The sequence below is a fragment of the Rhinoraja longicauda genome, chromosome 26, assembly GCF_053455715.1.
Source record: "Rhinoraja longicauda isolate Sanriku21f chromosome 26, sRhiLon1.1, whole genome shotgun sequence".
Classification (NCBI taxonomy): domain Eukaryota; kingdom Metazoa; phylum Chordata; class Chondrichthyes; order Rajiformes; family Arhynchobatidae; genus Rhinoraja; species Rhinoraja longicauda.
Genome location: NC_135978.1, coordinates 2022310 through 2048828, shown reverse-complemented (window position 1 = coordinate 2048828; position 26519 = coordinate 2022310). Strand labels below are relative to the sequence as shown.

General features: G+C 47.2%; 1 protein-coding gene across 1 annotated transcript in view; it reads left to right on the top strand.

The window, feature by feature from the left end:
- Window positions 1-26519, top strand: part of blmh (bleomycin hydrolase) — a 33808-nt gene that overhangs the window by 3423 nt on the left and 3866 nt on the right. Inside the window, exons 2-10 of the mRNA XM_078422001.1 lie at window positions 2653-2850; window positions 5184-5293; window positions 6080-6233; window positions 9075-9163; window positions 9632-9724; window positions 15966-16121; window positions 17318-17476; window positions 21694-21761; window positions 22882-22999. Of these exons, the coding sequence (XP_078278127.1) occupies window positions 2653-2850; window positions 5184-5293; window positions 6080-6233; window positions 9075-9163; window positions 9632-9724; window positions 15966-16121; window positions 17318-17476; window positions 21694-21761; window positions 22882-22999 (1145 nt within the window). The remainder of the gene's footprint in view (window positions 1-2652; window positions 2851-5183; window positions 5294-6079; window positions 6234-9074; window positions 9164-9631; window positions 9725-15965; window positions 16122-17317; window positions 17477-21693; window positions 21762-22881; window positions 23000-26519) is intronic.

The following is a 26519-nucleotide window of genomic DNA, read 5'->3' as shown; positions in this document are numbered from 1 at the left end:
TGTGTAGATACATGAAAGGTATTTATTCACAAAATGCTGGAGTAACTCAGCGGGACAGGCAGCATCTCAGGAGAGAAGGAATGGGCGACGTTTCGGGTCGAGACAAAGTCAGATCAAGGATAGTCAGAGGGTCACTGATACGATAGAACTTTATTGATCCCAGGGGGGGAAATTGAGCTACAAATAGTCATAAAAACACAAAATCCATGTGTGGCCTGTGGCGTTCGTTCTGTGCTGTATCTTGGTGGGACCAGTCTGTTGCTGAAGGTGCTCCTCAGGTTGGCCAGTGTGTCATGGAGGGGGTGAGCTGTATTGTCCAGGATGCTCTGCAGTTTGAGGAGCATCCTCCCCTCCAAGACCCCCACCCCCCATGAATCCAACTCCAACTCCGCCCCCAGGACGGAGCCGGCCTTCCTGATGAGCTTGTTAATCTTGTTGGCGTCTGTGGCCTTCAGTCTGCTGCCCCAAATGAGGTAGATAGTAGTTCAGGACTGCTCTCTGGTTGTGGTAGGATGGTTCAGTTGCCTGATAACAGCCGGGATGAAACTGTCCCTGAATTTGGAGGTGTGCGTTTTCACACTTCTGTACCTCTTGCCCGATGGGAGAGGGGAGAAGAGGGAGTGACCGGGGGTGAGACTGGTCCTTGATTATGCTGCTGGCCTTGCCGAGGCAGCATGAGGTGTACTGTACAGAATCTGATCACTAAAGAACAAAGTTGCTGTCTTGTGTGTGTGGTGCACTAATGGTATAAGGCACTGTTCTGAAGAAGGATCTTGACCCGAAACGTCACCCATTCCTTCTCTCCAGAGATGCTGCCCGTCCCGCTGAGTTACTCCAGCATTTTGTGTTTGTCTTCGGTTTAAACCAGCATCTGCAGTTCCTTCCTGCACAATAAAATATTGGGGATGGATTAGCAAAGTTCCCTCAGTAAAGTGAAGCCCCTTATCCCATGGGATAAAAAATGTTTAATATAGAGAGAATTTCTTCTGGCTTCTTTCTATATCCCCAACACAAGGAATAAAAGAGTATACCTTTAGGAAGGAGATGAGGAGGAATATTTTTAGTCAGAGGGTGGTGAATCTGTGGAATTCTATGCCACAGACGGCTGTGGAGGCCAAGTCTTAGTTTAGTTTAGTTTGGAGATACAGCATGGGCCACTGACACCACTGGGCGCTGTCTGTACGGAGTTTGTACGTTCTCCCCGTGACCTGCGTGGGTTTTTTCCGGGTGCTCCGGTTTCCTCCCACACTCCAAAGACGTGCAGGTTTGTAGGTTAATTGGCTTCGGTAAAAATGGTAAATTGTCACTAGTGTGTATAGGATAGTGCCAGTGTGCGGGGATCGCTGGTCGGCGTGGACTCGGTGGGCCGAAGGACCGGTTACCGCACTGTCTCTCTAAAGAATAAAGACTGCTATATTCTGCTCTCCCTTTCTCTTCCTGGTGTAGCTGGGTTTAACTTGATGCTTTTATGTACAGTACGAGCTGATCAGAGGGTGGTGAATCTGTGGAATTCTTTGCCACAGACGGCTGTGGAGACCAAGTCAGTGGATATTTTTAAGGCAGAGATGGGTAGATTCTTGATTAGCGCGAGGGTCAGGGGTTATGGGGAGAAGGCAGGAGAATGGGGTTAGGAGGGGGAGATAGATCAGCCATGATTGAACGGCGGAGTAGACTTGATGGGCCGAATGGCCTAATTCTGCTCCTGTCACTTATGAACACAACATGCAAAACAAAGCTTTTCACTGTACCTCGATACACGTGACAATGTTAAACCCAGACCATTAACTTTGACTGAATTGAGGAAGAAATGGTTTTGCATGTTGCATTTATGAAGTCGAGGACATTTAGATGAAAGTTAGATCAATGTTAATTTGAATCCCATCTATGAAACGCTATAAATATGTACAGCGGACTTCTGAATGAGTCCAAATTATGGAGCCCTCCAGGGCAAAGAGTTGTGTTAGATCTTAAATGGTAAAGCTACCATTGTGTGGCATCACCACTGATTTTGGCCTCCTGTTTATGTGCTCAATTACAGGAGTAATTGTTAAGTTCGCCTCCACTATTTGTCTTCTGTACGATCACATTCATATGTTTAGAGAGTCAGTGCCTTCGGCCCACTGAGTTCGCGCTGGCCAATGGTTAACCCTTCACGCTAGTTCTATCCTACAAAATTGGAGACTTTTATTTCAGACATGCGATGCTGCAGATTTTAAAGTTAATTGCAATGCGGTCATCTTTGGTGTTTTAGTTTTTAGGTTAGAGATACAGCGAGGAAACAAGCCCTTTGGCCCACTGAGTCCACGCTGCCCAGTGATCACCCTGTACATTACCCACACGCACATTACCTACACGCACACGCACTATCCTGCACACACTAGGGACAATTTACAATTTACACAAGCCAATTAACCTGTAAACCTGCACGCCTTTGGAGTGTGGGAGGAAACCGGAGCACCCGGAGAAAACCCACGCAGGTCACGGAGAGAACGTACAAACTCTGTACAGACAGCACCCGTAGTCAGGATTGAACCAGGGTTTCTGGCGCTGTGAGGCAGCAACTCTACCGCTGCGCCACCATGCCTGTCCCACCTACAAAGCTTACAATCTCCAGAGTATAAACTCGCTTTTTATTTGTGATTCTTGTTTCAGGTCTTTGCAAAGAGAAAGTGGCAAAGTTCACCAAAAGTTTCAAGGCTGTGCCGCAGTACAGCTTTGCCCAGAATGTGGCCACCAGTGGGGACCTCCTGCAAGCCTATCTCCACCGGCAGGTCATCCAGGAAACATCACACGTCTTCAAGCAGGTCATTCCTGCTGAGGGCAAGCCTGTGACCAATCAGAAAAGCTCAGGTACGTGTCATTAGTCTATTGTCACTTGTGCCGAGGTACAGTGAAAAGCTTTGTTGTTGCATGCTAACCAGTCAGCGGAAAGACAATACATGATTACAATCGAGCCGTGACCATGAGGAGCTATTCTCAAACGGGCACAGAGTCCGCGCCGACCGACAATCACCACGTACACAAACGCTATTCTACACACACACACACACACACACACACACACACACACACACACACACACACACACTAGGGGCAATTTACAATTATACCGAGCTACAATTAACCTACAAACCTGCACGTCTTTGGAGTGTGGGAGGAAACCGGAGCACCCGGAGAAAACCCGCGCAGGTCACGGGGAGAACATGCAAACTCCGTACAGACAGCGCCCGTAGTCGGGATCGAACCTGGGTCTCCGGCGCTGTGAGGCAGCAACTCTACCGCTGCGCCACCGTGCAACCCTCTTATAACATCATGAGGGGTCTTGATAGGGTAAATGCACAGAGTCTTTTACACAGGATAGGGGAGTTGAGGACCGGAGGACAGAGGTTTAAGGCGAGAGGGGAACGATATCACCGGCGGTCACTGGAAGCGAGTGTGACTGTCCTCTCCATAGGGTGGGACGCCTGTGCGTGACTTTGTTTAACGTGGGGAGGCTGGTGCACAGACAGCCACCACACGGTCCTTGACAGATCTGGGACAGGATCCAGTGGCGTGGAGTCCAAGACGACCGGGGACCCTTTTCTGCCGCGGCCTTCATCCATCCGCCTTCCCAGCCGTTGTGACGCTCCACTAAAGTCAGCCGTCATCCTCCCTCTGCCTGTTCCACCGTTGAGGCAAGATATATTTGGAACCTGAGGGGCAATATTTTTACACAGAGGGTGGTGGGTGTATGGAACGAACTGCCAGTAAATGTAGTTGAGGCAGGGACTATAACAACATTTAAAAATGTTACACTTTAAATGATTAAATGTTAAACAATGTTTAAATTAAAGTGTTAGATAATTGATAATAGACAATAGGTGCAGGAGGAGGTCATTTGGCCCTTCGAGCCAGCACCACCATTCAATGTGATCATGGCTGATCATTCTCAATCAGTACCCCGTTCCTGCCTTCTCCCCATGCCCCCTGACTCCGCTATCCTTAAGAGCTCTATCTAGCTCTCTCTTGAATGCATTCAGGGAATTGGCCTCCACTGCCTTCTGAGGCAGAGAATTCCAGATTCACAACTCTCTGACTGAAAAAGTTTTTCCTCATCTCAGTTCTAAATGGCCTACCTCTTATTCTTAAACTGTGGCCCCTTATTAAACATTTAAAAAGGTAGTATAACCACAATTGAGGGTCTCGACCCGAAACGTCACCCATTCCTTCTCTCCTGAGATGCTGCCTGACCTGCTGAGTTACTCCAGCATTTTGTGAATAAATACCTTCAAGATAAGACTAAATCGTTTAGGTGGAGTTAAAACAATGGAGTAACCATGATTAGGCAGTATGGTATTAAACAGGGACCTGTTCTGCATGTTTTACCTGACTAGAAAGAGGCCAATTTTACCTCAACGATTACAAATTGAAACAGAAGGTGCTGGAGTAACTCAGCAAGTCTCTTGCCCAGAGTAGGGGAATTGAGAACCAGAGAACATAGGTTTAAGGTGAGGGGTGGAAAATGTAATAGGAACCTGAGGGGTAACTTTTTAACACGATAAAACAATCTTGACTCTTGAAAGTGCTGGTCATATAAGAAAATAACTGCAGATGCTGGTACAAATCGAAGGTATTTATTCACAAAATGCTGGAGTAACTCAACAGGTCTGGCAGCATCTCAGGAGAGAAGAAATTGGTGACGTTTCGGGTTGAGACCCTTCTTCAGACTCTAAAGCTGGTCTTCAGACTGGTCAAATCAGGTGTATAAAATCATGAGTAGAATAGATCGGGTAAATGCACAGAGTCTCTAGCCCAGAGTAGGTGAATCAAGGACCAGAGGACATAGGTTTAAGGTTTAAGGTGAAGGGGAAAAGATTTAATAGGAATCTGAGGGGTAACCTTTTCAAACAAAGGGTGGTGGGTGTATGGAACAAGCTGCCGGAGGAGGTAGTTGAGGCTGGGACAAATCCCAACATTTAAGAAACATTTGGACAGGTACATGGATAGGACAGGTTTAGAGGGATATGGGCCAAACGCAGGCAGGGTGGACTGGTGTAGATGGGGCATGTTGGTCGGCGTGGGCAAGTTGGGCTGAAAGGCTTGTTTCCACGCTGTATCACTCTATCATTTACTACTGTGCATTTATTCTCTAATCCGTTCTGCAAACACCGATTAAATTTTCTTTCAATGTAAAATATTTCCAGGCCGATGTTGGATATTTTCCTGTCTCAATGTCCTACGCCTTCCATTAATGAAGAAATTCAACATCGAAGAATTTGAGTTGAGCCAAGCATACTTATTCTATTGGGATAAGGTAACGTGTAAACATTTTCTGCCTCTCTGAGATGTGCCATTTTAAGACAGAGACCTGGGTTTGATCCTGACTACGGGCGCCGTCTGTACGGAGTTTGTACGTTCTCCCCGTGACCTGCGTGGGTTTTCTCCGAGATCTTCGGTTTCCTCCCACATTCCTAAGACGTGTAGATTTGTAGGTTAATTGTATTAATGTAAAATAGTCCCTAGTGTTGTGAGGTGATTGCAGGTCGTGCTGACTTGGTGGGCCTGACCGAAGGGCCTGTTTCCGTGCTGTATCTCTGAACTAAACCTTCGGGAGATGCAGAGTGGAAACATAGTATAAGAAAATAACTGCAGATGCTGGTACAAATAGAAGGTATTTATTCACAAAATGCTGGAGTAACTCAGCAGGTCAGGCAGCATCTCAGGAGAGAAGGAATGGGTGACATTTCGGGTCGAGACCCTTCTTCAGACTGATCACATACACATAAGGTGTAGTTCTATCCTACACACACGAGGGACAATTTTGTGGCAATTGACCCACAAACTTGTACGTCTTTGGAGTGTGGGAGGGAACCGGAGGAAACCCACGCAGGTCACAGGGAGAACGTACAAACTGCGTACAGACAGCACCCGTGGTCAGGGTCTCTGGCGCTGTGAGGTTGCTACTCTACCGCTGTGCCACCATGCTACCTGACCCGTTGTGTTCCTCCAACACCCTGTGTTCTATCTCTGACCTCGACTGGTGAGGGCACTGGTGATCCGGACCGCCTTTCACGCACGTAAACATTTCTCTCTTTCCCAGCTCGAGCGCTGTTACTATCACTTGAACACGTTCGTTGAAATCGCTCAAAGAACTGGCGAAGAGAAAGAGCCGTTCGACAGCAGACTGAATCAGTTCCTGCTCACTAATCCTACTAACGATGGAGGCCAGTGGGACATGCTGGTCAACCTCATCGGTAGGTCACCTGTTCTATGTCGTGTGCTTGTGAACGATTGATACCTTCATTGGGGGTCTTGGGGTAGTAGTGTACAGTACCAAGGGTTGCACGGTGGTGCAGCGGGTAGATCTGCTGCCTCACAGCGCCAGAGACCCGGGTTCCATCCTGACTACGGGTGCTGCCTGAACGGAGTTTGTACGCTCTCCCCGTGACCAGCGTGGGTTTTTTCCGGGTGCTCCGGTTTCCCCCACACTCCAAAGAAGTACAGGTTTGTAGATTAATTGGTTTTGGTAAAATTGTAAATTCTCCATAGTGTGTGTAGGATAGTAGTGTGGAGAGACACAAAAAGCTGGAGTAACTCAGCGGGACAGGCAGCAGCTCTGGAGAGAAGGAATGGGTGACATTTCGGGTTGAGACCCTTCATCACCTCCTGCCTCACATCGCCAGAGACCTGGGTTCAATCCTGACCCCGGGTGCTGTCTGCACGGTCACGGGGAGAACGTATAAACTCCGTACAGACGGCAACCTTAGTCGGGGTCAAACCCAGGTCTCTGGCGTTGTGAGGCTGCAACTCTACTGCTGTGCCACCCTTTAATTAGCATGTAATCGGAGTTAGACTTGTGTTTCTAAAACATTTACAGAAGATGAATGTTTGTTGAACAACTGGTGATAAGATGTGGAAGCTGGATGTGAAAGTTTGTACTTTCCAAAGTTCAGAGATGATAAGGATGGATTGCATGAAGCCAAATGGCTGGTGCTAAAATCTCAGCTGATAAAGTGCTAATTAATTGATAAAGATACGTGACAAAGCTTAATCCGCTCCTAAATACCCATCAATACCAGCTGATCCTAAAACTACAGCACAGTTGGCCAAATCTTTCAACATTTGCATCTAAATAATGGTTTCATAAGTGATAGAAGCAGAATTAGGCCATTTGGCCCATCGTCTACTCCGCCATTCAATCATGGCTGATCTATCTCTCCCTCCTAACCCCATTCTCCTGCCTTCTCCCCGTAACCCCTGACACCCGCACTAATCAAGAATCTAATTGTCTTTGCCTTAAAAATATCCATTGACTTGGCCTCCACAGCCGTCTGTGGCAAAGAATTCCACAGATTCACCACCATGGGATTATTAATGTTATTGACAAGATGGTGGGAGGCAGAGACACAGAGTGCTGGAGTAACTCAGCGAGTCAGGCAGCATCTGTGGAGAACATAGATAGGTGACGTTTCACAGAGTGCTGGAGTAACTCAGCGGGTCAGGCAGCATCTCTGGGGAACATGGATAGGTGACGTTTCACAGAGTGCTGGAGTAACTCAGCGGGTCAGGCAGCATCTGTGGAGAACATAGATAGGTGACGTTTTGGGTCGGGGCCGTTCTTCGGACTTTTATGCCTCTTAGAGTCATAGAGTAATACAGTGTGGAAACACTTGTCCACATCAACCAACGTGTCCAATGCACACTAGTCCCACCAGCCTGTGTTTGATCCAGTCCTGTCCGAATGTTTCTGAAATGCTGTGATAGTCCCCGCCTCAACTACCTCCTCCGGCAGCTTGTTCCATACACCCACCACCCTCTCTGTGAAAAAGTTACCCCTCATTTTCCCATTAAATCTTTCCAGCCTCACCTTAAACCTTTGTCCTCTGGCCACGAGATACTGCATTTCTTTGTGTCACCAAATGGGTGAACAACAGATGCTCACTGATGGAGAGGCAGTGATATAGACGGGTAATATGATAAGGAGTTTTGCTCCTCATCTCAGCACCTGTTGTCTTTTCATCTCTCGTCTTTGTCCAACCTGGTCTTTACCAATTAAAAACCCCCTTCACCCGTATCCACCTATCAATCTGAAGAAGGGTCTCGACCCGAAACGCCACCCATTCCTTCTCTCCAGAGATGCTGCCTGACCTGCTGAGTTACTCCAGCATTCAGTGTCTACCTTCCGCCTATCACACGCCAGGCTTTGTTCTCCCCACCCCTCCCCACTTCCAGCTCCCATCCCTCCCCCCCACCCCCAATAATCTAAAGGGCCCTGATCCGAAACATTGTTTAGATGCTGCCTGACCCGCTGAGTTACTCCAGCACTTTGTGTTTAAAAAAACCAAACTGATAGCATAAACAAGGTTGTATTTTGGTCTCTTAAAAGGAGTGCGGCACGGTGGCGCAGCGGTAGAGTTGCTGCCTCACAGCGCCAGAGACACGGGTTCGATCCCGACCACGGGTGCTGTCTGCACAGAGTTTGTACGTTCTCCCCGTGACCTGCGTGGGTTTTCTCCGGGTGCTCCGGTTTCCTCCCACACTCCAAAGACGTGCAGGTTTGCAGGTTAATTGGCATCGGTTAAATTGTCCCTAGTGTGTGTAGGATAGTGTTAGTGTACGCAATGATCGCTGGTCGGCGCGGACTCGGTGGGCCGAAGGGCCTGTTTCCGCGCTGTATCTCTAAACTATAAGTTTTTTAAATTTTGAGAGGGACGGACAGAGTTGACGTGGGTAGGCTTTTCCCTTTGAGAGTGGGGAAGATTCCAACAAGGGGACATAGCTTCAGAATTGAGGGACAAAGGTTTAGGGGTAACATGAGGGGGAACTTCTTTACTCAGAGGGTTGTGGCTGTATGGAATGGGCTTCCGGTGGAAGTGGTGGAGGCTGGCTCGATTTTATTATTCAAGAGTAAATTGGATAGGTATATGGATAGGAGGGGATTGGAGGGTTATGGTCTGAGTGCAGGTAGATGAGACTAGGTCAGGGAGAGTGGTCGGCGTGGACTGGTAGGGCCGGACAGGCCTGTTTCCATGCTGTAGTTGTTATATGTTATATGTTATATAATCTAAACTAAAAGTAAGTTGTTTGCTTTGCAGAGAAGTATGGAATTATACCAAAGAAGAACTTCCCTGAATCTCACAGTTCAGAAGCCAGCAGAGCTATGAATGACGTTCTCAATCACAAGGTACGGAGTTCCAATGTGCCACAGCTGTCCATGTAGTTTCTACGGGTTTGCTACCAATTGTACTTTGACTGAACGTAACTCAACACAAGTCGTCAGATGTTTAATATAATGAACAAGGGACCGCAGATGCTGGTTTTTACCAAAGATAGACACAAAATGCTGGAATAACTCAAAGAGTCAGGCAGCATCTCTGGAGAACATGGATAATCTGAAGAATGGTCCCGACCCAAAACGTCACGCATCTTTTTTCTCCAGAGATGCCTCCTGTCCCGCTGAGTCGCTCCAGCATCTTGTGTCTATCGTCGGTTTAAACCGGCGTCTGCCGATCCTTCCTACACAATGACAAAAAGGTTGGGAGAAGGAACACTGAGATCTGGATTGACTCTTGGTGATAGAAGGTCCCTGGGTCTTTACCGGTGTTGTCTTTTATCATCACACTTGCTAACTTTTTTTTCTTCTGCCTCCAAGTTGCGAGAATTCAATTGGCGTCTGCGAAAGCTGGTGGACAGTGGGTCATCTAAAGAGGAACTCACGGCCCAAGTGGATGAGATGATCGAACAGGTTAGCTTTTGGTCTGCAAGTTTGATATATTATGCTATTTGCCGCCTATTCATATGTTCCTACGTTCCAGGAGCGGAATAAGGCCATTTGAGTCCACGCCGCCATTCAATCACGGCTGATCTATCTCTCCCTCCTAAACCCATTCTCCCCACAACCCCTGACATCAATGGGTATCTTTAAGGCAGAGATAGATAGATTCTTGATTAGTACGGGTGTCAGAGGTTACGGGGAGGAGGCAGGAGAATGGTGTTAGGTGGGAGAGATAGATCAGCCATGATTGAAAGGCGGAGTAGACTTGATGGGCCGAATGGCCTAATTCTGCTCCAATCACTTATGGACCTATGAACATGAATTATCCATAGTGTGTGTAGGATTGAACTAGTATACGGGGCGATCGTTGTTTGGCTCGGACTCGGTGTGACGAAGAGCCAGTTTCCACGCTGTATCTCCAAACTAAACTAAAAACTGTTTTTTTGGTCAGTGGTTAAATTATCATAAGGTCATAAGGGATAGCAGTAGAATTCGGCCATTCGGCCCATCACGTCTACTCCGCCATTCAATCATGGCTGATCATCTCTCCCTCCTAACCCCATTCTCCTGCCTTCACCCCACAACCCCTGACACCCGCACTAATCAAGAATCTATCCCCGCCTTAAAAATATCCAATGACTTGGTCTCCTGTGGCAAAGAATTCCACAGATTCACTACCCTCTGACTCAAGAAATCTCCTTTCTAATGGTACGTCCTTTTATTCTGAGGCTGTGGCCTCTGGTCCAAGACTATCCCACTGGTGGAAACATCCTCTCCACATCCACTCTATCCAGGCCGCTCACTATTCTTCTATTCTATACAGGCGCAGCGGTAGAGTTGCTGCCTCACAGCGCCAGAGACCCGGGTTCGATCCTGACTATGGGTGCTGTCTGATCGGATTTTGTACGTTATCCCCGTGACCTGCGTGAGTTTTCTCTGAGATCTTCGGTTTCCTCCCACGCTCCAAAGACGTGCAGGTTTGAAGGTTGATTGACATTGTATAAATGTAAAATTGTCCCTAGTGTGTGTCGGGTAGTGTTAATGTGCGGGGATCGCAGGTCGGCACGGACTCGGTGGGCCGAAGGGCAAGTTTTCATGCAGTATCTCTAAACTAAACTATTCTATTCTAGTTCACTATTCTTCTATTCCAATATTAACCAGAGAACATTAAGGTGAAATCACGGGGTGAATTTGAGGACAGGGTGGAAGTTGGTTGTGAAGTTAATGGAGTCCTTGTAATTTGTTGGCCTTGAGGAGGTGTGCATGTGTGATTTGAATCCAGTCTTCTGATCAAAAAGGACACCAAGTTTGCAAAGAAGGAATGGGTGATGTTTCAGGTCCAGACCCTTCTTCAGACTTGAGATGCTGCCTGTCCCGCTGAGCCACTCCAGCTTTCTGTGTCTATCTTTGGTTTAAAGCAGCATCTGCAATTGCTTCCTGCACAAGTTGAGTTGAATTCCAGACTGTTCTCAAAGACAAGCATGGAAAGAGGATTTGTGACAAGAACTGGTGTTTAGTTGCAATGAAATAGCCCTCATCCCACCACCCCCCCCCTCCTCTATCCCTTCATCCGCCCAGTGTTTAGTTTAGAGATACAGCATGGAATCAGGCCCTTCGGCCCACCGAGTCTGCACCGACCAGCGATCCCCACACACTAGCACTGTCCTACACACTAGGGATAATTTTCAGAAGCCAATTAACCAACGCATCTGCACGTCTTTGGGAAGTGGGAGGAAACCGAAGCACCCGGAGAAAACCCACGCAGGTCACGGGGAGAATGTACAAACTCTGTACAGACAGCACCCGCAGTCAGGATGGAACCCGCGTCTCTAGCACTGCGAGGCAGCAACTCTACCGCTGCGCCACCGTGCCGCACGGCCCTGCCGCTGTGCGGGTTATTAAAGACAGCTGAGGTGGTGGGGCAGTCGTGTGCGTTTGATCACATTGGCAAGGACATACTGTGCACATCTGAATGAGGACATTTCAAAATGAGAAGTCTGCTGCCATTTCAAAACTGGCCAGCAGGTGTCACCGTGAGACTGTGTTCGAGACACATGGAACTGCAGATGCTGGAATCTTGTGTAGAACACAAAGTGCTGGAGGAACTCAGCGGGACATGCAGCATCTGTGGAGAGAAGGAACGGGCGATGCTTCGGGTCGAGACCCTACTTCAGACTAGTTGCGGGATGAGGGAAATGAGAGGTATAGAGGGTGATGTAGAGAGATAAAGAACAATGAATGAATGATATGTAAAACTAATGTTCCACTCAGCATTCCAGCTGCTGCAGAAACAGTGGTAATCTAAGTTTGTATCTTTGTGCTGAGAAAGATATCCACACCGACACAATTTAAGCCTGAAGAAGGGTCTCGATCCGAAACGTCACCCATTCCTTCTCTCCAGAGATGCTGCCTGACCCACTGAGTTTTGTGACCCCAACATTTTGTGTCTACCTTCGATTTAAACCAGCATCTGCAGTTCCTTCCTGCACACTTCCCGACGCAATTTAATGCTGCTCTGGAACAGCCACAAGAGGATGGTGGGGGAGGCAGATTTGATAGTGGTGTTTAAGAGACTTTCAGATGGGCACATGGATGTGCGGGGGATGGAGGGATATGGATCATGTGCAGGCAGCGGAGATTAGTTTATCTCGACATCATATTCGGCACAGACATTGTGGGCCGAAGGGCCTGCTCCTGTGCTTTACTGTTCTACGTTTGATAGGCTCAGATGCGGTACATCCAAGTGTCTGTCATTTAAAAGAAGAGTTTTCCCAGCCTGTAATTTATTGGAGAATGATACAAAAAGCTGGAGTTCTCAACATGACAGGCAGCATCTCTGGATAGAAGGAATGGGTGACATTTCGGGTCAAGACCCTTCTTCAGGGGAGAAGGAAACGAGAGTTATAGAACAAATGAATGAAAGATATTTTATCAGCCTTTGAAGTTGGGTCTCGACCCAAAACGTCACCCATTCCTTCTCTCCAGAGATGCTGCCTGACCCGCTAAGTTACTCCAGCACTCTGTGAAACGACACCTATCCATGTTCTCCAGAGATGCTGCCTGACCCGCTGAGTTACTCCAGCACTCTGTGAAACGTCACCTATCCATGTTCTCCAGAGATGCTGCCTGACCCGCTGAGTTACTCCAGCACTCTGTGAAACGTCACCTATCCATGTTCTCCAGAGATGCTGCCTGACCCGCTGAGTTACTCCAGCATTTTGTGTCTATATTCAGCATTCACTGGGTACTGGCTGCTATTTTCAGTCTCATCTCACTCTGTAACAGAGGAATCCTAGGGATTGTTTTTCTGGGTATTAAACTTCAATCTACATTTGGGTTTAAATGGACCATATCGGATTTCTTCCATTCTCTCCTGGATAATTTGTTTCGTGTTTTTTTTAGTTTAGTTTGGAAATAATAAATGTGCAAAATATAAAAACGGCGCAAAAATACTTTAAGACTTTGAGAGTTTAGAGATACAGTGTGGACACAGACAGCTCGGCCCACCGAGCCCACGCCGAGCAGCGATCCCCGCACACTAGGGACAATTTACATTTATACCAAGCCGGTTAGCCTACAAATCTGCACGTCTTTGGAGTGTGGGAGGAAACCCACGCAGGTCACAGGGAGAACATGCAAACTCCGTACAGACAGCACCCGTAGTCAGGATCGAACCTTGAGTCTTTGATGCTGTGAGGCAGCAACTCTACCGCTGTGCCACCGTGTCACAATAGGTTCAAATGCCATAGGAGCAGAATTAGGCCATTCGGCCCATCAAGTCTACTTCGCCATTCAAGCATGGCTGATCTCTCTCCCTCCTATAAGTGTAAATTGTCCCTAGTGGGTGTGTTAATGTGCGGCGATCACTGGTCGGCACGGACTCGGTGGGCCGAAGGGCCTGTTTCTGCGCTGCATCTCTAAACTAAACTAAACTAAACTGAACATTAGCGAAGATGTCCCACCTTTGAGCTTGTGATAATGGAACCACATCGCGCGTCATCATCTCAAAAGGGTGGAGAGTTTACAAGATTAAATTCCAGTGACCTGTTCTCCATCTAGCTTTATAGTCCTTGTCACTTTGTGGTCAATGCTTTCCCTGCCGAGCCTAAATTGAATTTTTAAACTCACGCACAATTAGATCTGCCTGCATTTGTAATATATTAAAATGAAAGCAGCAAATTTTTGAGGATTAAAGCAATTACATTTTGAGTCCATATTTGTATGTGCGGAATGAGTGGGATCATTAATTTCACGTCAGTATTGGGAGTGACATTAATTGGAAGCAGAATGCCCCTTGAAAGAGTTTAAATTGTGTACTTTTTCTAAATAGGTTGATCTATTTGCCAATCCCATTCTTGGGATGACGTTAAGAAGATATTGATGGCTTTGTGTGTGCCTGGTAGCACACTCACACATGAAAGGGAAAGCTGGTTTCACGGCATGTTAAGTTTAGTTTAGTTTGGAGATGCAGTTCAGAAACAGGCCCTTCGGCCCACCGGGTCCGCGCTGACTAGTGATCCCCATACAGTAACACTACCCTACACACATTAGGGACAATTTACACTCTTTACCAAAACCAATTAACCGACAAACATTTACATTTACACCAAGCCAATTAACCTACAAACCTGTACGTCTTTGGAGTGTGGGAGAAAACCGGAGCACCCGGAGAAAACCCACACAGGCATGGGTCTGCAGGAATAATGTTCCCGATATTGGGGGAGTCCAGAACCAGGGGTCACAGTTTAAGAATAATGGATAGGCCATTCCGGACTGAGATGAGAAAAAAAAAATTCACTCAGAGTTGTGAATCTGTGGAATTCTCTGCCACAGAAGGCAGTAGAGGCCAATTTAGTGGATGTTTTCAAGAGAGATATAGCTCTCAGGGCTAACGGAATCAAGGGATATGGAGAGAAAGCCGGAACGGGGTACTGATTCTGGATGATCAATCATGATCAAATTGAATGGCAGTGCTCGAGGGGCCGAATGGCCTCCTCCTGCACCTATTGCAACCACTGAAGGTCACCTCACCTACTGTCTCCTTTCTCTGTTCATTTATTTATTTACTTATTTATCTATTTATTAATTTCCCTATGTTCTCAAAATCTCTGTAAAGCGTCTTTGAGTATATGAAAAGCGCTATATAAATAAAATGTATTATTATTATTATTATTATTGTCTATTGTCTATTGAATGGCCTCCTCCTGCACCTATTGTCTATTGAATGGCCTACTCCTGCACCTATTGTCTATTGAATGGCCTACTCCTGCACCTATTGTCTATTGAATGGCCTCCTCCTGCACCTATTGTCTATTGAATGGCCTACTCCTGCACCTATTGTCTATTGAATGGCCTACTCCTGCACCTATTGTCTATTGTCTATTGAATGGCCTACTCCTGCACCTATTGTCTATTGAATGGCCTCCTCCTGCACCTATTGTCTATTGAATGGCCTCCTCCTGCACCTATTGTCTATTGAATGGCCTATTCCTGCACCTATTGTCTATTGAATGGCCTACTCCTGCACCTATTGTCTATTGAATGGCCTCCTCCTGCACCTATTGTCTATTGAATGGCCTCCTCCTGCACCTATTGTCTATTGAATGGCCTACTCCTGCACCTATTGTCTATTGTCTATTGAATGGCCTACTCCTGCACCTATTGTCTATTGAATGGCCTCCTCCTGCACCTATTGTCTATTGTCTATTGAATGGCCTCCTCCTGCACCTATTGTCTATTGTCTATTGAATGGCCTACTCCTGCACCTATTGTCTATTGAATGGCCTCCTCCTGCACCTATTGTCTATTGTCTATTGAATGGCCTACTCCTGCACCTATTGTCTATTGAATGGCCTACTCCTGCACCTATTGTCTATTGTCTATTGAATGGCCTACTCCTGCACCTATTGTCTATTGAATGGCCTCCTCCTGCACCTATTGTCTATTGTCTATTGAATGGCCTCCTCCTGCACCTATTGTCTATTGTCTATTGAATGGCCTACTCCTGCACCTATTGTCTATTGAATGGCCTCCTCCTGCACCTATTGTCTATTGTCTATTGAATGGCCTACTCCTGCACCTATTGTCTATTGAATGGCCTCCTCCTGCACCTATTGTCTATTGTCTATTGAATGGCCTACTCCTGCACCTATTGTCTATTGAATGGCCTCCTCCTGCACCTATTGTCTATGTTTCTATGTTTCTATTGCAGATCTACAGAATCATCAATATCTGCCTGGGCACTCCTCCTGAAACCTTCACGTGGGAGTTCAGAGACAAAGAGAAAAACTACCATAAGATCGGCCCCATCACGCCTCTGCAGTTTTACCAAGAGCACGTGAAACCTCTCTTCAACATGGAAGACAAGGTAGGAGAATAACGCCCTGCAGAGTTGTTGAGTGAATGGATTTTGTTTTACCTTCTCTCTGTGTCTTTAATCTCTGACTGATCACAGAGCCCATGTTCATTATTGTGGGCGGCACGGTGGGTGCAGCGGTAGAGTTGCTGCCTCACAGCGCCAGAGACCCGGGTTCCATCTTGACTGCGGGCGCTGTCTGTACGGAGTTTGTACGTTCTCCCCATGACCCGTGTGGGTTTCCCCTCATCTTTGGGATGTGGGAGGAAACCGGAGCACCCGGACAAAACCCACGTGGTCACAGGGAGAACGTACAAACTGCGTATGGACAGCACCCGTAGTCAGGATTGAACCCGGGTCTCTGGAGCTGTAAGGCAGCAACTCTACCGCTGCACCACCATGTCACCCTATGTTTACAATCTATTTACACAGAAACAACTTGTCTATGCCTACCAAGTTGGCATATTGGGCTTGTCCCATTTGGCCTATGTCCCTCCAAACCCTTCCTATCCGCACATATCCTATCCTCGTCCAAATGCCTTTTGAAAGTCAAAATTGTATCCACTTCGTCAGCTTCCTCTGGCAGCTCATTCCAGATATGGAACAACCGCCTGAGTGACAACGTTGCCCCTGAGGTCCCTCTTAAATCAGTCTCCCCTCTCACCTTAATCTTGTGCCCTCTAGTTTTAGAATCCTCTACCTAAACAAGACTGTGATGTTAACTTTATCCATGCCCTTCATGATCTTGTACACCTCAATAAGTTGAATGAATGCATGCTTGATTGTCACAGGTGGCAAGTCACAGTGAAATACTTTGCCCAAGGTATACAAATAGTTACCACGTAAAGGGCGCCGTGAAAGTTACAAAGTATCCACACTTTGTTCTCTTCCATCCCTCCCCTCACGTTGGTCCCCGTCCCCCCCACGCCATCCTCCTTTGTTGCCAGCCCTTCTCAACCTCTCCCTGTAGCTCAGACCCTCGAGTCCTGGCAACATCCTCGTAAATCTGAAGTCTGCAGAAGGGTCTCGACCCGAAGCGTCACCCATCCCTTCTCTCCAGAGATGCTGCCTGACCCGCTGAGTTACTCCACCTTTGGTTTAAACCTACATCTCCAGTTCCTTCCTACACATCCACGTAAATCTTCTCTGTGGCCTTTTCAACTTGTCAACCAGTATATTTAAGGATTTTTTTACCTGTTGTTTTTTAGGTGTGCTTGGTTAACGACCCGAGACCCTTCAATTCCTACGGAAAGCTGTACACAGTGGACTTCCTGAATAACATGTCAAATGCATGCAAGACTTTGTACATTAACCAGCCCATTGAGATGTTGAAGAAGATGGCAGCTGCTTCTATCGCCGATGGAGAGGTGTGTATCTTTACAATCTACCCACTGCTTAGAGTTGGTCAGGATACGGGTGTCAGGGGTTATGGGGAGAAGGCAGGAGAATGGGGTTAGGAGGAAGAGATGATCAGCCACGATTGAATGGCGGAGTAGACGTGATGGGCCGAATGGCCTAATTCTACTGCTATCCCTTATGACCTTATGATAATTTAACCACTGACCAAAAAAACAGTTTTTAGTTTAGTTTGGAGATACAGCGTGGAAACTGGCTCTTCGTCACACCGAGTCCGAGCCAAACAACGATTGCCCCGTATACTAGTTCAATCCTACACACACTATGGAGAATTCATGTTCATAGGTCCATAAGTGATTGGAGCAGAATTAGGCCATTCGGCCCATCAAGTCTACTCCGCCATTCAATCATGGCTGATCTATCTCTCCCACCTAACACCATTCTCCTGCCTCCTCCCCGTAACCTCTGACACCCGTACTAATCAAGAATCTATCTATCTCTGCCTTAAAGATACCCATTGATGGCCTCCACAGCCCTCTGTCGCAAAGAATTCCACAGATTCATCATCCTCTGACTAAAAATTAAACATTTGACCAAAAAAACTGAGTTCAGATTAGTTTAGAGATACAGGGCGGAAACAGGCCCTTCGGCCCACCGAGTCTGCACTGACCAGCGATCACCCCGCACACTAACACTATCCCACACACACTAGGGACAATTTACACATACCAAGCCAATTAACCTACAAACCTGTTTGTTTTTGGAGTGTGGGAGGAAACCAGAGCATCCGGAGAAACCCACGCAGGTCACGGGGAAAACGTCCAAACTCTGTATAGACAGCACCCATAGTCAGGATCGAATCCAGGTCTCTGGCGCTGTGAGGCAGCAACTCTACCGTTTCTCTCTTTCCCTCCCTGTCTCTTATTTTCCCTCTCTTTTTCTTCCTTCCCATCTCACATTCTCCCCCTCTCCCCCTCTCTTTCTCTCCCCCTCTCCCCATGTATTTGCTCCTCTCTGAGGTGAGAACATTCCCATCTGTATCGAGTGACAGAGGAACGGCCTCTTTGGTTCCAGCTCACAAACTTGGAATTACTTCTCAGACCAGAAGATGGCTCTCTAAGATTAAAAACATAATATTTACCTTATAGTGGCTAAATGCTGGAACGATTACCCAAAGATAAAGATGAAAGTTTAATTAAAAAATAGTCGCATTCAATTAGAAAAGTTCTTGATCGTATCAATAGTGAGGCTTTTGTCACAGAGTCATACAGCATGGAAACAGTCCTTCTGGCCCAACTTACCCACACCGACCAACACGTCCCATCTATACTAGTCCCATCTACATGCATTTGTACTTTCCCCCCCTGACCTGCCTGGGTTTACTCCGAGATCTTCTGTTTCCTCCCACAAAGAGGTACAGGTTTGTAGGTTAATTGGCTTGGTTTCAATGTAAAATTGTCTCTAATGTGTGTAGGATAGTGTTAGTGTGTGGGGATCGCTGGTCCGTGCGGACTTGGTGGGCCGAAGGGCCGTGAAACTGAGTCCTGGTCTGCCCTGTTAGTTGCGTGTAAAATATGTTGAAGTAATTCGGCAGTGATGTTTATCCTGGTGAAAGTTTATTCTTCCAACGTCGCCAAAGCAGACTGTGCAAATTGACGTGTTTCCTGAACTGCAAAAATAATATCCGTGAAATACTTCAATGGCAATAATACCTCTCTGGTATGACCAGATGTCATGGATAGTGTGATAAACTTGCCCTTTTGTAGAGTCATAGAGTGATACAGTGTGGAAACAGGCTAAACTTACCCACACCGACCAACATGTTCCAGCTACACTGATCCCACCTGCCCACGTTTGGCCCATATTCCTCTAAACTTAGTGACCCGCTGAGTTACTCCAGCAATTTGTGTAGGAAGGAACTGCAGATGCTGGTTTACACTGAAGATAGACACAAAATACTGGAGTAACTCAGCGGGACAGGCAGCATCTCTGGAGGGAAGGAATGGGTGACGTTTCGGGTCGAGACCCTTCTTCAGAGTCAGGGGAGAGGGAGATGAAAGATATGGAAGGGCGAGGTGTGAATACGAACAATCAAAGGGGATGACATTCAAGGAAAATGTAGAATAGATAATTGAGTGCTTGGGGAAGGTGCCAGCGATGCGTGCAATGTAGACTGGTCCTGTCCATGTACCTGTCTAACTGTTTCTTAGACATTAGGATAGTCCCTGCCTCAACTACCTCCTCTGTCAGCTCGTTCCATACACCCACCACTCTCTATGTGAAAAGGTTGCCCTGCTTCCAAGGTGCCAGCCACAGAAGCAGATCTACAATCACACATTACAATCGCTCCACACTTAAATCTCTACTCCGACAGCAACACTTCTGACTTTAACTATGCAATCACGTATCTGTACACTGTAAATGGATTGATTGTAATCATGTATTGTCTTTCCGCTGACTGGTTAGCACTCAACACAAAGCTTTTCACTGTACCTCGGTACACGTGACAATAAACTAAACTGAACTGACCAACAGATTCCTATTATGTGCAGGAAGGAACTGCAGATGCTGGTTTAAATCGAAGATAGACGCAAAATGCTGGAGTAACTCAGCGGGACAGGCAGCATCTCTGGAGAGAAGGACTGGGTGACGTTTTGGGTCGAGACCTTTCAGTACGGGTGTCAGGGGTTATGGGGAGAAGGCAGGGGAATGGGGTTAGGAAGGAGAGATAGATCAACCATGACTGAATGGGGGAGTAGACTTGATGGGCCGAATGGCCTAATTCCTCTTCTTTGACCTCTGAACATATGAACACACCAGGGACAATCTACAGAAGCCAAATAACCTACAAACCAGCACAACCTTGGAGTGTGGGAGGAAACCGGAGCAACTGGAGAAAACCCTTGCAGGTCACGGGGAGAACGAACAAACTTCGTACAGACAAATTTGCCGATGATACAAAGCTAGGTGGCAGTGTGAACTCTGAGGAAGATGCTATGAGGCTGCAGGGTGACTTGGACAGGTTGTGTGAGTGGGCGGATGCATGGCAGATGCAGTTTAATGTGGATAAGTGTGAGGTTATCCACTTTGGTGGTAAGAATAGGAAGGCAGATTATTATCTGAATGGTGTCAAGTTAGGAAAAGGGGACGTACAACGTGATCTGGGTGTCTTAGTGCATCAGCCACTGAAAGGAAGCATGCAGGTACAGCAGGCAGTGAAGAAAGCCAATGGAATGTTGGCATTCATAACAAGAGGTGTTGAGTATAGGAGCAAAGAGGTCCTTCTGCAGTTGTACAGGGCCCTAGTGAGACCGCACCTGGAGTACTGTGTGCATTTTTGGTCTCCAAATTTGAGGAAGGATATTCTTGCTATTGAGGGCGTGCAGCGTAGGTTTACTAGGTTAATTCCCGGAATGGCGGGACTGTCATATGTTGAAAGACTGGAGCGACTAGGTTTGTATACACTGGAATTTAGAAGGATGAGAGGGGATCTTATCGAAACGTATAAGATTATTAAGGGGTTGGACATGTTAGAGGCAGGAAACATGTTCCCAATGTTGGGGGAGTCCAGAACCAGGGGCCACAGTTTAAGAATAAGGGGTAGGCCATTCAGAACAGAGATGAGGAAAAACTTTTTTAGTTGTGAATCTGTGGAATTCTCTGCCTCAGAGGGCAGTGGAGGCCAATTCTCTGAATACATTCAAGAGAGAGCTAGATAGAGCTCTTAAGGATAGCGGAGTCAGGGGGTATGGGGAGAAGGCAGGAACGGGGTACTGATTGAGAATGATCAACCATGATCACATTGAATGGCGGTGCTGGCTCGAAGGGCTGAATGGCCTACTCCTGCTCCTATTGTCTATTGTCTATTGACAGTGCCCGCAGTCAGGATGGAACCCGGGTCTCTGGCGCTGTGAGGCAGCAACTCTACCGCTGTGCCACCGTGCCGCCCAAAATCTGACACCCTTTTGTCTCCTTTTCACTTCCAGCCTTTGTCTCACTCCACCCATCTGCCAATCCCCCCCTCACCTGTATCCACCTATCACTCGCTATGCTTTGTCCCGCCCCCATCTCTCTTTCCCAGCTTTCTCCCCACAACTCCATCAATCTGAAGAACTGTCCCGACCCGAAACGTTGCCTGTCCATTTCCTCCACAGATGCTGCCTGACCCTCTGAGTTCATCCAGCACTTTGCGTTTTGACTAATGCTGTTAATTATCTTCACTTTTTAGGCCGTCTGGTTTGGGTGTGATGTCGGCAAACAGTTTAGCAGCAAGCTTGGAATCAGCGACCCCAACATGTATGTATAAAACTGCCGCGCACTGATATAGATATATAGGTAGACACAAAATGCTGGAGTAACTCAGCGGGGCAGGCAGCATCTTGGGAGAGAAGGAATGGCTGACGTTTCGGGTCGCTTCTTCAGATATAGATATACAGGTGCTCCCCGCCTTACGATGCTTCGACTTACAATATTTTGACATTGCGATGGTGCCAACGACCACGACCCTTGGCGAGCGCCGCTCGCTTCCGGCCACCTGATCAGGTGTATTCAAGGCATTTTTGACTTACGATATTTTCGGTTTCCGATGGGTTTCTCGAAACGAAACCCTATCTATCGTAAGTTGAGGAGCACCTGTAGTTACACTGAACATTATTCATTTATTATACTGTTCACTGTGTACCATGTTTACATATTCTGTTGTGGTGCCACAGATAAACAATTCAATATTCTTCACAGGAAATCATTCTTAGATGGATAAACCAGTTGCCAGATGGCAGTGTGTACAATGCTTGACTATAAAGCAGTCAAGAACATTCTTGGGGTACTTTTTCGTGTATGTCAAGCATCAATTTTCAACTTCATTTGAACAAAGACGTAGCTCTTGACTGCATCTAGAAATGTTCTCAGAATTAAACACCAGCATCCTATTTGATCAGTGTGTGTGTGGGGGGGGGGGGGACGGGGGACGAAAGGGGGGGTACATGATAAGGGAATAACGTTTAGTGCATGGTGAAGCCAGGAAAGTCCGAACAAGGATAGTCCGAGGGTCACCGATGAGGTAGATAGGAGTTTGGCACTGCTCTCTGGTTGTGGTAGGGTGGTTCAGTTGCCTGGTAACAGTTGGGAAGAAACTGTCCCTGAATCTGGAGGTGTGCGTTTTCACACTTCTGTACCTCTTGCCCGATGGGTGAGGGGAGAAGAGGGAGTGACCGGGGTGTGAGACTGGTCCTTTTCTTTGCTTAGGAAGGAATTGCGGATACCGGTTTAAACCGAAGATAGACACAAAATGCCGGAGTAACTCAGCAGGACAGGCAGCATCTGTGGAGAGAAGGAATGGGTGACGTTTCAGGTCGAGGACCTCTTCAGACTGACACCCATACTAATTTTTTTGTAAATGTGATTTTTTTTCCCCCAGCCTGAATCGAGAGCTACTGTTCGGAGTGACTCTGAGAAACCTGGGGAAAGCGGAGAAACTGATGTACGGGGAATCCATGATGACCCACGCCATGGTTCTCACAGGCTTCACCGAGAAGGTAGGCTGCACTGGAGTGGTGGTCTGCTCCCTGCAGCGGTTTGGTTGTTAGAAGGGGAAGGATACATCTCTTGTTTTCACACCTTACCCTTCCATACCTCTAGATTCGAGAAGGAAATAAATAAATAAATAGACAGACAGATAAATAAATAGATGGGCGGCCACGGTGGCACAGCGGTAGAGTTGCTGCCTTGCAGCGCCGGAGACCCGGGTTCCATCCCGACTACGGGTGCTGTCTGTACGGAGTTTGCACGTCCTCCCCGTGACCTGCGTGGGTTTTCTCCAAGATATTTGGTTTCCTCCCACACTCCAAAGACGTACATGTTTGTAGGTTAATCGACTTGGTATAAATGTAAATTGTCCCTGGTGTAAGATAACGTTAAGGTGCGGGGATGATCGCTGGTCGGCGCGGACCCCGTGGGCCGAACGGCCTGTTTCCGTGCTGTACCTCTAAACTAAACCCCCTCTCCCCTGACTCTCAGTCTGATGAAGGGTCTCAATCCAAAACGTCACCCATTCCTTCTCTCCAGAGATGCTGCCCGTCCCGCTGAGTTAAGTTCACAATTGATAGGAGTAGAATTAGGCCATTCGGCCCATCAAGTCTACTCTGCCATTGAATCATGGCTGATCTATCTCTCCCTTCTCACCCCATCTCCTGCCTTCTCCCAATGACCCCATGACATCCGTACGAATCAAGAATCTATCTCTTCCTTAAAAATATCCATTGACAGCTTCCACAGCCTCCTGTGACAAAGAATTCCACAGATTCACCCCCTCTGACTAAAGAAATTTCTCTTCATCTCCTTCCTAAAAGAACAGCCTTTAATTCTGAGGCTATGACCTCTAGTCCTCGGCTCTCCCACCAGTGGAAACATTCTCTCCACATCCAGTCTATTCAAGGCTTTCACTGTTCGGTAAGTTTCAATGAGGTTCCCCCTCATTCTTCTAAACTCCAGCGAGTACAGGCCCAGTGCCGACAAAAGCTCATCATAGGTTAACCTACTCATTCCTGGTTTGTTGACCTAGATGATGGATCTGTCCCGGCGGCCCTTGATTTGTAGTGATGTTTTTGCAGGGAAGGGAAATACAGTAAATGCCAGCATGGTGCACGCACAATAAAACGCATTGTCCCGTCTGAGATTAGCACGTTTGTGTTGGAGTCTGCCACTTGCACATTTGCTTCGGTGTACTTTGATTCACGGAAGTAGGTGCGGTCTTGTAAATCTGTTTGAGGTGCCCTTCGTAAACCCAGGGGCTTGGAGCTGAACAAGAATTCTGCTGCTAAATTTGTCTTCTGTGTCTTTCACATCTAATTCCGTGTCCAAAGTTTCTCATTGGGCCTTCTCCAAATTGCACATTATTGTTGATTACATCATTATTGATTACATCATTGTCTGTTTAATTAATTCTGATGCCTTTGAAGTCAATGGACCGAATGGTCTCATTCTGCTCCTAGTTTAGGTTACTTTAGAGATGGTAGGGTCCACACTGACCAGCGATCATCCCGCACACTAACACTATCCTACACACACTAGGGACAATTTACTATTTTTACCGAAGCCAATTAACCTACAAATCTGTACGTTTTTGGAGAGTGGGAAGAAACTGGAGCACCCGGGGAAAACGCAGGTCACGGGGAGAATGTACAATCTCCGTACAGACAGCACCCGTAGTCGGGATCGAACCCGGGTCTCCGACGCTGTGAGGCAGCAACTCTACCGTATACTTTGATTCATGGAAACGGGTGCGGTCTTGTAAATCCACAAACATTAATTGTACCCATCGTACACTGGAATTTAGAAGGATGAGAGGAGATCTTATCGAAACGTATAAGATTATTAAGGGATTGGACACGTTAGAGGCAGGAAACATGTTCCCAATGTTGGGGGAGTCCAGAACAAGGGGCCACAGTTTAAGAATAAGGGGTACGCCATTTAAAACTGAGATGAGGAAAAAAAAATTCAGTCAGAGAGTTGTGAATCTGTGGAATTCTCTGCCTCAGAAGGCAGTGGAGGCCAATTCTCTGAATGCATTCAAGAGAGAGCTAGATAGAGCTCTTAAGGATAGCGGAGTCAGGGGGTATGGGGAGAAGGCAGGAACGGGGTACTGATTGAGAATGATCAGCCATGATCACATTGAATGGCGGTGCTGGCTCGAAGGGCCGAATGGCCTCCTCCTGCACCTATTGTCTATTGTAAAACCCGAGGCTTGGAGCTGAGCAAGAAGACCCTGGCTAATTTGTCCTCTGCGTCTTTTAGATCTAATTGTGTGTAGAAAATTATTTAACCTTCCTTTTCTAAATTGCACTTCATTGTTGCACACCTCACTGTTTGTTTAATTCTATGTCTGTCCTTTATGTCCCATTTAACACAAGTTCAACACAAGTAAAGTGTACATCCAATTAACTGAGGCTTTGATATGACTTTTCAGAAACCAAAGCGATTGATTACACTATCCACTGCCATTAAGAATAGTCATTTGTGTTATTGATGGGGTGGTGGGACGCAGAGACACAGTGCTGGAGTAACTCAGCTGGTCAGGCAGCATCTCTGGAGAACAGGGACAAGTGAAGTTTCGGTTCAGGATCCTTCAGAGTTTTATGCCTCCTAGAAACAGGCCCTTCAGCTTCACTTGCCCACACCGACCAACATGTCCCATCTACACTAGTCCCACCTGCCTGCGTTTGATCCATATCCCTCCAAACCTGCCCTATCCATGTACCTGTCTTAACTGTTTCAATCATTGGATCCGACTTGGTCAATGATTTCTTGGATTCATTTTCTTTCTAATCACTTTTGATCACCTTTGCATTTGCCTCTGATATGTGCTTGAGACTTTAAAGTCGTTATTAATCGTAAATAACAGGAATTTTCAAAACTGTGTTACCAGAATCAATGGTACATTATGGGGCCAATTTGTATTGTTGCAGGTATTTCCTTTAGTTTATTATCACATGTACTGAGGTACAGTGAAAAGCTTTTTGTTGCATGCTATTCAGTCAGCGGAAAGACTATACATGATTACAATCGAGCCGTCCACAGTTGGCTGTGGAGGAGGAGTTGGCTGCGCCTAACGGCTGCGGCTCTCTGGCAGTCTGTTGTCTTTTTTTCTTTTTTTTTGTTTGTGTCGGTGTTGGGATGGTTTTTGTTTCTGTTTTTGGCTGTGTATGTGTGGTGGGGGTGTGGGGTGGGGTGGGGGGGTGGGGCGGGGGGAAACCTTTATTTTATTAGGTCTCTTCCCCGGGGCGCGGCTCGGCTGCGGGCCTTAACATTGCCGGCGCAGCTCGGCTGCGGGACGTTTCAGTGCCCGGTGCGGCTCGGCTGCGGGCCTTAACATTGCCGGCGCAGCTCGGCTGCGGGACGTTTCAGTGCCCGGTGCGGCTCGGCTGCGGGCCTTAACATTGCCGGCGCAGCTCGGCTGCGGGACGTTTCAGTGCCCGGTGCGGCTCGGCCGCTGGACTTAACATCGCCCGGTGCGGCCGCGGGACGTTTCAGTGCCCGGTGCGGCTCGGCCGCTGGACT